The sequence below is a fragment of the Bradysia coprophila genome, unplaced genomic scaffold (assembly GCF_014529535.1).
Source record: "Bradysia coprophila strain Holo2 unplaced genomic scaffold, BU_Bcop_v1 contig_396, whole genome shotgun sequence".
In the NCBI taxonomy this organism is placed as follows: domain Eukaryota; kingdom Metazoa; phylum Arthropoda; class Insecta; order Diptera; family Sciaridae; genus Bradysia; species Bradysia coprophila.
The window spans coordinates 8,876-18,367 of NW_023503653.1; the positions used below are offsets into that span (position 1 = coordinate 8,876).

The following is a 9,492-nucleotide window of genomic DNA, read 5'->3' on the forward strand; positions in this document are numbered from 1 at the left end:
GACCGTGAGTTAGGGCCTTAGAAGTGAAATGCTACTAGGGCCCTATGTGTATTTTACATAGAACTCAAGTAAATTTCATTCATTTTTCGTATTTTTTATGTCATTTGGAAGGTAATCAAAGGCCGAATAGAATGTTGTTGAAAAAAAAAAAAATAAATTTGGGTCCTCGGACTAAGGCCGCTACTAGGGCCCTATGTGTATTTTACATAGAACTCAAGTAAATTTCATTCGTTTTTCGTAATTTTTGTGTCATTTGGAAGGTAATCAAAGGCCGAATAGAATGTTGTTGAAAAAAAAATTAAATTTGGGTCCTCGGACTAAGGCCGCTACTAGGGCCCTATGCGTATTTTACATACAACTCGAGTAAATTTCATCCGTTTTTCGTAATTTTTGTTTCATTTGAAAGATAATCGAACACCGAATAGAATGTTGTTGAAAAAAAAATTAAATTTGGATCCTCGAACTGAGGCCGATACTAGGCCCTATGTGTATTTATACTCAATAAATTAAAATTTTAGGGGGATTTGAAATTTTTGTTTTATTTGAAAGGAACGTCGTACGGGGCTTCGTAATTGCGCTATGCCCAATTTCTAAGATGTACACATTACATAATAATTTTACTTTAACTACTTTAACTGGCGCATAGGCTTACGGTCAAAGTAGGGTGACAGACGCACTTGGGTCACGTACGCAATAGATATACGGGTTTGTACGGGGCTCAGTCGCAGCAAACGCTCCGACTGTTCTGATGGCTCGTTTTCCTGATTTTTTTGGAAATTTTGGAAAAAACTTAAAAAATAAATCACAAAATAAGCCCCGCCCCGCTTAAGACATAAGAGGATTCATTCAGGTTTTATCTTCTTACACCAGCTCCCGCCTTTTCTTTTTAAACATTTAAGAGTCACTTTGCGAAAACGTCGACGAATTGAAATTCAAGGGGTCTCCGAATATAGCTTTTTTGGTATAGATGGATTCGTTGGACAACAAGGCACAAATTTAGCAGTATCGATATGTTCGAAAAAGCTCTGCTCTGTGGCTCCAGCAGCGATTTTACCTCTAAAAATTGACGATTTTCATAGAGGTCCGTAGGACGACGCGATTCTGATACCTGCGAACTAATGGTATGGGATGCCATCACTAGGCACCTAGAATAGAACCGCATATAAATCACTTAGGTTAAATGGTCGCGCAGACAACAGTATCACTTTTTCGAAAAAGAAGCACAAAAATGACACCCTCGTGAAACTTGAGTCACTCTAGCTCATCTGTATCAAAGCTTTTGATAGAGAAATTTGGTCTTACATTGTTCCCTGAACTCCAACCTTTCGAATGACACGTTACACGATATGATCCGACCTCGATAAGTGTGATCTGTAGTCACATTTTAGCAGTAAAGTCTACCAACGACATTAAAATTATGTTAAATTGATTAGCAGGCCTGAAATATCAGGAATATCAGGAACAGCCCTTGGTGCTACATAAGAAGGATATTCACCTGCGAGTACGAAGGGTGCAAGATTTTTTTTTGTTTGCATAAAAATTGAACGTAAAAATGGGCAATAAGAAAAATCTTTTGAATTTACAATCCCTCGCACTTTTAATGCTGAAAACAGACGAAGCGACAACATCCAAAAGCACGACAAAAATGATTTTCTCTATTTTACTGATTTATTTACAAACAACATGTTTAACTACAGAAAACTGGATCAGTTTCATCATTCTCCTACTTTGCACTTTCCAACCCATTCAGTCCAATTTCAGCGCAAACGATGCACCACATGAACATCCCTGTTCCGCTTTCGGATTATTTACGATTCGGAAGCCGGATTTTATCAACTCAACATGATAGTCGATGGTCGAGCCGGCACAATATTCCAGTGAAACATTGTCGATGACAATACGGTTGTCCGGTCCGAGAAATGAGTCCTCATCGCTGATCTTATCGTCAATATCGAATTTGTATTGAAAGCCCGAACATCCTCCGCCGTCCACTGTGATACGTAAGAATGATTTGTTGTCGCTGCATATTTCCTGGACGCGTTTGATACAGTTGTCGGTCAATTTCAGATTCGGTGGCTGTGTGACATACGTTCGTTTCGCTGATTTCCAAATTGTGTTTGCCGATGTTTGTCTGTACGAGAATTTAATTTGCAAAACAAAATCGAATTTTGTGTCGCAGAACCTTACCGTGCTAATCGAATGGCAATGCTAGCCATTTCTATTCCTGTTATTATTCGGCTGTATCGCCCACTTAGTATCTACCACTGACTATTATTACTGCCTTTGATTTTTCTAACAATAACATCTCCGCCGTTTTGACAAAATTGCGAAATAAAAACAAAAACAAAAAATAGTTTTTTACAGATGTAGGGAGTGTGACAACGGCTGCACTCACACAGACAATAGTTATTTGCTAACCAAGGGGAGAAAATTAAAAGTTCCACCAAGAACGAAAGCTCGCTTCACTGTGGCCGCAATTCCGCTCAAGGTGGAATTTCATATTTCTACCCGAGATGAACACACCGTTTTTCATGCTGGCGTTTTGCGAAAATCCGTATTTTCGTCCACTTTGAAGAAAATAGCGTGTTTTGGTATTCAGACATTTCAGGGGAGAAAATGATTATTTTCTCACCTTAAATGGCGGCTCTCAGAATGACAACAAAACGTCATTTTCACCAACGCTTCATAGTGGACAAAATAAGGATTTTACTCTTCCTTCCGCTCTCTTCGTAGGATTAGGATACGCAAATATATTTTAAAATGTGCGTTTGACCTATGAGGTCTGCTCCAAGGTCATACAAATTGTCAAATTACTGTCAAATTTCATCCGTATAGACATAACCTCATCAATATTTATATAAAAACCGATCTCTGTGGATGAAATCGTGTTCGTTCGGCCAGCGAACATTCGTATTTACATTTACTTGGAACAAACCTATTTCGCTATTTTCGTTGTAAAGTGATACTTTCACACCTGGCGGTATGAAATAGTTGTTTCGTTAAAAAAGAAAACCGATCGTTCTTACCGAACAAAGGACAGCTGATTTGACATATATAGCAAACGTCACAGTCTTGACAGAAAAACACTCATCTTGAATATTTTCTTTTAGTTGAGTTGGACAGTTTAATAAAAGATTTGATCAGCAAATTTCAACAAAAATTGTTTCGAAAAGTCAATTTCCCAACCGGGAGAAGATGTAACCATCTTTGTTTGAATCAAAATAATAATTTGCCAAGGAAAGTGTCAATATTTTTGCTGTCAGTTAATACGAGAGACAGTGCAAGATGTCGAGACACAGAGAAATACGGAAAATAAATTACACAGGTGAGAAATTCGAAACGGTCCGAATGAAATTCAAAACGGTGAACTTGAGAACGCCAGGGCAAAAAATTCAATTGGGCTTTTAACTTTTTGCTAGCAACTTTAAAGTACAATCAGAGTGTAAAATATAAAGTAAGAAGATTAACTACACTGATATTCAGCCAAAGGTGCTGCAACTGGATATACGTAAAACGTACGCGTGTACATAACCAATGAGCATTTTGACGGACAGCTGTGTACTGTTAGCCAGTATTATTTACTGACCAGAGTAACATTTTTTAGCATTGAGATATGACAGGCGGCAGAGAAGCCACTGTGGAATTTTTGGGACATGTTCATGGAATTTTCGGAATTAAATGGAAATATTTCGAATTTCGAGTGGACATTAAATTGAATATTCAGGATTGTTGCAATGACGAATACTTGGCTGACCTTGACTCCGCTGCAATTTAATGTTTTGTTTATTTATCCGTCCTAGGCGATTACGATCCATTCGCATAATTAAAAATGGAAATCAAGCGCTTGTCTCTTTAGAATTTTAAAGTAAATTGTCTACACTGAAAATTTACTGAATTTTAGTGAATCAATGCCCGAATATTGTGTGTGCCGGGCAGTGAATAACGAATCGTTCATTTCCCAAACAGAATATGGTCTCGACTATGATGAATATGGCCGTTCGGTGGAAGACGACGCGCCCATCTCTCCAACCGATGCCCGACAATGGCTATTCGATCGTGAGCGTGGTCAACAGAGTGTGTCATCGTTCCTAGCCAATCATCGTGACATCGAAGAAGAGGACGAAGAGCAATGCGAACCGAACCGGAGAAATTCGGAAGTAAGGCCAATAAACACTGTAACATTGCCGATCATCATTTTGTGTTAACGCTTTTGTTGTTCCAGTCATTCGAGAGGCCACCACTGGCTGATGACGACCGGGCGAAATTGGAGTCAGCCATCGACGAAATTCGAAATGTTATCGGCGATGCTGCGTCCGATCGTCAATTGGTCGCAACGGTTATGCGTAATAATTTCGATTATGAAAAATCGCTGGCTGAAATTTTGAATGAGATGAGCCAGAAGCAAGAGCCACAGGTGAAAGTGAACGAGAAGAAGGAGACGATCGAAAAAGGTGAATATTTTCTCTTGATTGATATGCGGATTGGCCAATCGACTATATAATGGGACTTTTTCCACTTTTCTTTTTCATGTCGGGATCATCTTTCATAAGGTAAGATTTTTGTAATAGTTCGAACAATGCGATTCATAATAATGAGGTGGCACAATGCCCTCCGAAGGCATTCAATAAATTAGCCGAATTTGCGAATTTCCATTTAACAAATCATCCGACAGAAATGGAAACGGATAAGCCAAAGTTCGCAATACCAAAATTTTCGATCAAAGATCCATCCTCGAAGTTTACGTTTATCATTCCGAAACTGAATGGTGCCTCAAAAACGGATGATTCGAAAAATAGAATCGAAACACCTCACGAACTGTCGATGCAAAAGATCATGGCCCTAAAAGATTTAAAACTTTCCGGCAATCTAATGTCGAACGAATCAACCGCACCCCATTGTCAAACTGTCGACCTATCGACGGCATTACGGACCAATGTCAACGTACCGATTCTTGTTCCGCATAAAATTCCAACTGGCGACAATTTTCAACCGAAATTCATTGATTGCGAGATTCTTACCAATTATTTGCCAACAATTACCCAAGACTGTGAAATCGATGCATCACATCTCCTTGTCCGGAAGTGCGGGAAATTTCACACGAAAAAATATTCGAAATTCGGCAAAATTATTTGCTCGAAATTTCGGGCTCGTAACGTTCCCTATGTTGATCATGATTTCCGGCAACGGTATGCCGTTGAAGCATTTAGCTTTCTGTCACCGTCGCCGTGTGATTCGATTTTGAAACATGTTGCGTTGAATTTGCATCGATAGTTTTTGGTCAATTCTGGCCTCGAAATATTTAATTAAGTTTTTCTTAGTTGTCAGTTTCAATTCGATTGTATACACACAGCAGTTTTCATTAATAAATTACAATATTTTTTGGATTCATTTCAATTTTCCGTTCATGGTTTCATATGGTTTCATATAGAAAGGGAGCACTCGTCCACCTGATTACAGTAAAAGTAGCCTAAATCACCGTGAGTGCTACGAGATTTCCGTACGTCATAAAAATGAAAGTCTCGAATGATCGAAAAACGATTACTGACGGTCTTAAATCTATTGTCTTCTGACTTGAGTATTCGTGAGGTTTTCGAACTTTTGAGACTTTTATTTTTACCCCCAAAGTATTTAAACCTCTGAAGGTAATGTAAATCCGCACGGGACACGGACTGGTAATTCGGATAACCGAATTTGCCTAAATTACCGATGACATTACTAAGCTTACTTGTTGGTAATTTTCAGATTTGGTAATTTCTTCGTTAAATTCGGTAAATCAAATTACCGATAATAGACGCTGCACGGAACCCAAGGTTCCGGTAAATTCATTGTAGCACTTTATACCGAACGAAATATGACGCTTAAAATCATCCTTGGGTTTCGTGAGTCTTTTTAATCCGCCCACGCACTTCAAGCATGAATGGATCATAGTGGTCAGCTGCAGAAAGTACTCTATTTTACATGAAAATGCTTTTGCAGTGTTTTACGTTTGCATGATACACTGCCCAGTTTCAGTACTCTATTTAGAGTACCCGCTCATGCTTGAAGTGCGTTGGATCCGCTAAAGATTTGCATGGTCGTCTGTGTTTATATACTTTGGAAATCTCGATGAATTTTGAATTCATTCTGTTGAATGGAATGAATTCAAAATAATTGGAATACAGCATCAATGATCCATCATCTAGGACATATGTACTGAACATACATGAAACGCCATTATCACATTTCCACATAACTTGACCAGAGAAATGATAACAGAGGGCGTTCCTGCCGCCTCACCAGCTGGGCTAGCAAAGCACCATCTGTTATCATTTCTCTGAAAAGGCTTTTTTAGCGAATGAGAGGATGCCAGCACGAGCCGGAGAGGCGAGTTCTGGAATCGAATTCGCTAAAAAGACCTTATTGCATTAGTTGGGAACAACGTTTTTCCGAAACGACGAAAGAAATACGCGACGAAGTCGCGATATTTTAACACTAGTTAGGAAAATACTGATGACGAATTCTTTAAGTTACGAACGGCATGAGAATCTACGCCCAGAGATTAATGCTGAAAACAAACGAGGCATTCAAAACGTGTTGTGGTCCTTGTTTTCATGACGAAATTGTCGCAGCCAGGCCCGGACTGGCTATACTGGGCGATCGGGAGCCGTTTGCTTTTTGGCGCTTCTCAAACAAATAAAGTTTATTTACGCGCCTCTGAACCTTTTTCAGCCAATTTGCCCGATGCGCCTTTTGGTAGTCAGTGCGGCCCTGGTCGCAACTGTCAAATAAAGTTCGAAATTTCTCTATCGAAAATTGTGATTGCTGATCATTTGTCAATGAAAACTAGGACCAACACACGTTCTCAATGTCTCGTTTGTTTTCAGCCTAAAACTAGCGAAAAACCCTAACTTGCATCCAAATTAGTAGATGTTTGAAAGCAATGCGCTTCAAGTAAAAGTGATCTTCGCTGTCAAATAGAGTACTGTCTTGTATGAAATTGGTTTTTTACAGTGTTTTAGAGTTACAGTATGATACACTGTCCAGTTTCAGTACCTAATTTAGAGTACGCACTGATGCTTGAAGTGCGTTGTTCAAAGTCATGCACACAATACTGAACAATGGATGATCGACGACGACCGCACCTGTGATCGGCCGTCATTAAAAATTTAATTTTTCCATCTTTGAGCTCCACTGGAAAAAGAAAATTATTTAGACCCAAACCCCCTCAGGTATTGGATCTAAGCTTCTGGACAATTTCAAAAAGCCGGCAGTCAACACACCAATCATTATATTACCAATCAGTGATCGAACGGCAATTCGTCGAGGATTTGAACCGAATTCACCGCAAGTTCAGTCACCATCAACATCCGGACGAAATACGCCCGAAATAACCGACGAAATTCGTAGTCGCACTAAGGAGCAAGCGTCACGTGATGCCATGGACTTGTTTAAGAAGGAACGTGGCGATGAGAAGGATTACATTCATATGGTGGTTATTGGGCACGTCGACGCTGGAAAGAGTATGCTGGCAGCGTAAAGACGTCGAACCTTTGCTAACCTGGTCTGTTTCAGGTACGTTGATGGGCCATACGTTGTTCGATTTGGGAATTGTATCAAAGCGCCTGATGCACAAGTATGAACAGGACAGTAAAAAAATGGGTAAACAAAGTTTCGTGTACGCTTGGGTTTTGGATGAAACGGGAGAAGAGCGCGAAAGAGGAATAACAATGGATGTGGGCAGCACTAAATTCGAAACACCAACCAAAGTGGTGAGTCGCTCAATGGAATAAAATTCACGAAGAAAAAAAAAATTATTTGACCCTCAGGTGACGCTATTGGACGCTCCGGGACACAAAGATTTTATTCCGAATATGATATCCGGTGCGACCCAAGGTGATTCCATTCAATGCGAAATAGCGCCGAATAAACCGACCCTTGAAGGTCGGTTTATTCGGCGGTACATTTCAGTTGATGGAAAATTGATTTTTTTTGTATTTTCAATCATTGACTAGCCTATTAGATGTATCATAACCAATAATTGCTTGAAATATGATGAAAAATCCATTTTCCATTCAAGCTGATGTGGCTCTTTTGGTTGTCGATGGAACGAGAGGAGAATTCGAAACGGGCTTCGAGCAGGGAGGTCAGACCAGAGAACATGCGATGTTGGTGAAGTAAGTGGATTGAGGATTCAATGCGCTTCATTTAGTTTAATCTCTTTTAATCGACATTAGATCGCTGGGTATCAGTCAACTTGGAGTGGTTGTGAATAAGTTGGACACGGTGAATTGGTCGAAAGAGCGTTTCGACGAAATCGTCTCCAAACTCAGCGTCTTCCTTCGCAAAACTGGATTCAAAGACGACGACATCACCTATATTCCGTGTTCCGGTCTAACTGGAGAAAATTTAGTAAATCCACCGTCAGACAGTGAACTCGTATCGTGGTACAATGGGCCGACTCTAATTCAAGTGATAGGTAAGTGGCAATGTGATTCCATTCATCAAACCAGAAGACATCGTCCTCTGTTTCAGACAAATTTAAAATGCCCGAACGATCCATCGATAAGCCATTCCGAATGTCTGTTAGCGACATTTACAAGGGTACCAGTTCCGGGTTCTGTGTCTACGGTCGTATTGAAACGGGAGTGTTGCGTACCAATGACAAAATACTCGTCTGTCCATTGAAAGAGCAAGCGGTTGTTAAAGGAATCACAATCGATGATATGGCCCGGACATCCGTGTTTGCTGGTGATCATGTGGCAGTGACGTTATCTGGCGTCGATGTCAGTAATATGTCCGTTGGATGCATTCTGTGTAAGGACACCCAGTCGCCAGTGGATAATCTCGAAACTAAAATTATGTTTTATTCAGGCGACATCAGCAACCCGATACCAATGACTCAGCGAATCCGAGCTCGAATTATTGTTCTCAACATTAAGGTGCCAATTACCATTGGAACGCCAGTTCTATTGCACCAGCAGTCTCTGATTGAACCGGCTGCCATTGTCAAATTGAACGCGCAGCTCAATAAGACAACTGTTGAAGTCATTAAAAAGAATCCGCGCTGTTTGGGTAGTAATTCTCATGCGGTGGTCGAAATTGAAACAACGAGAGCCATTTGCATTGAACGGTATGATGATTGTAAGGAATTGGGGCGAGTGATGCTTCGAGTTGGTGGTGTTACAATTGCTGCCGGTGTTGTTATGAATATATTGAGGTGAATGTTCGTTGATCGATCGAGTTACTACTTGAAATAAAATTGACCTCGTCTTTTGCATTTTGAAATTGTCGTTTCATTCATGCGATGTTAGCAGCATATTGTCTCAATCATCCTTCAAAAATTGGAAGGGAGGATAAGTAGATGAACGAAGAATTTTTCCTCTTTTTATCACAACAAAATTTGAGCGATTCAGAAATACTGACCTACCTTAAGATAATGTTGATCAGCGAATTTCTGAGTAAATCTTTGTTCGGAAGTTTTGCCTAGAAAAGGGTTGTATTCGAAGGTACATC

General features: G+C 40.0%; 2 protein-coding genes across 2 annotated transcripts; one reads left to right on the forward strand and one right to left on the reverse strand.

Moving 5' to 3' along the window:
* Nucleotides 1–1,646: 1,646 nt before the first annotated feature.
* LOC119082214 (iron-sulfur cluster assembly 2 homolog, mitochondrial) lies at nucleotides 1,647–2,402 on the reverse strand. Its single transcript, XM_037191663.1, has 2 exons — nucleotides 2,188–2,402; nucleotides 1,647–2,131 (listed from the first exon to the last, which is right to left on the reverse strand). The coding sequence occupies exons 1-2, from the start codon at nucleotides 2,214–2,216 to the stop codon at nucleotides 1,747–1,749; spliced, it is 414 nt and encodes a 137-aa protein (XP_037047558.1). The 5' UTR covers nucleotides 2,217–2,402; the 3' UTR covers nucleotides 1,647–1,746.
* Nucleotides 2,403–3,066: 664 nt separating this feature from the next.
* Nucleotides 3,067–9,264, forward strand: LOC119082221 (HBS1-like protein). The gene is made up of 10 exons (XM_037191675.1): nucleotides 3,067–3,325; nucleotides 3,967–4,157; nucleotides 4,223–4,451; nucleotides 7,209–7,499; nucleotides 7,552–7,748; nucleotides 7,806–7,872; nucleotides 8,057–8,153; nucleotides 8,214–8,455; nucleotides 8,512–8,793; nucleotides 8,851–9,264. The coding sequence occupies exons 1-10, from the start codon at nucleotides 3,286–3,288 to the stop codon at nucleotides 9,198–9,200; spliced, it is 1,986 nt and encodes a 661-aa protein (XP_037047570.1). The 5' UTR covers nucleotides 3,067–3,285; the 3' UTR covers nucleotides 9,201–9,264.
* The last annotated feature ends 228 nt before the right edge of the window (nucleotides 9,265–9,492 follow it).

Excerpts from the sequence above, each read along its gene's own strand:
- LOC119082221 (XM_037191675.1), top strand. The coding sequence starts at position 3,286 with ATGTCGAGACACAGAGAAATACGGAAAATAAATTACACAG. Across the intron at positions 3,326-3,966 it reads ACGGAAAATAAATTACACAG|AATATGGTCTCGACTATGAT; the intron begins GTGAGAAATTCG and ends TTTCCCAAACAG. Across the intron at positions 4,158-4,222 it reads CGAACCGGAGAAATTCGGAA|TCATTCGAGAGGCCACCACT; the intron begins GTAAGGCCAATA and ends TTGTTGTTCCAG.
- LOC119082214 (XM_037191663.1), bottom strand. The coding sequence starts at position 2,216 with ATGGCTAGCATTGCCATTCGATTAGCACG. Across the intron at positions 2,132-2,187 it reads ATTGCCATTCGATTAGCACG|ACAAACATCGGCAAACACAA; the intron begins GTAAGGTTCTGC and ends ATTCTCGTACAG.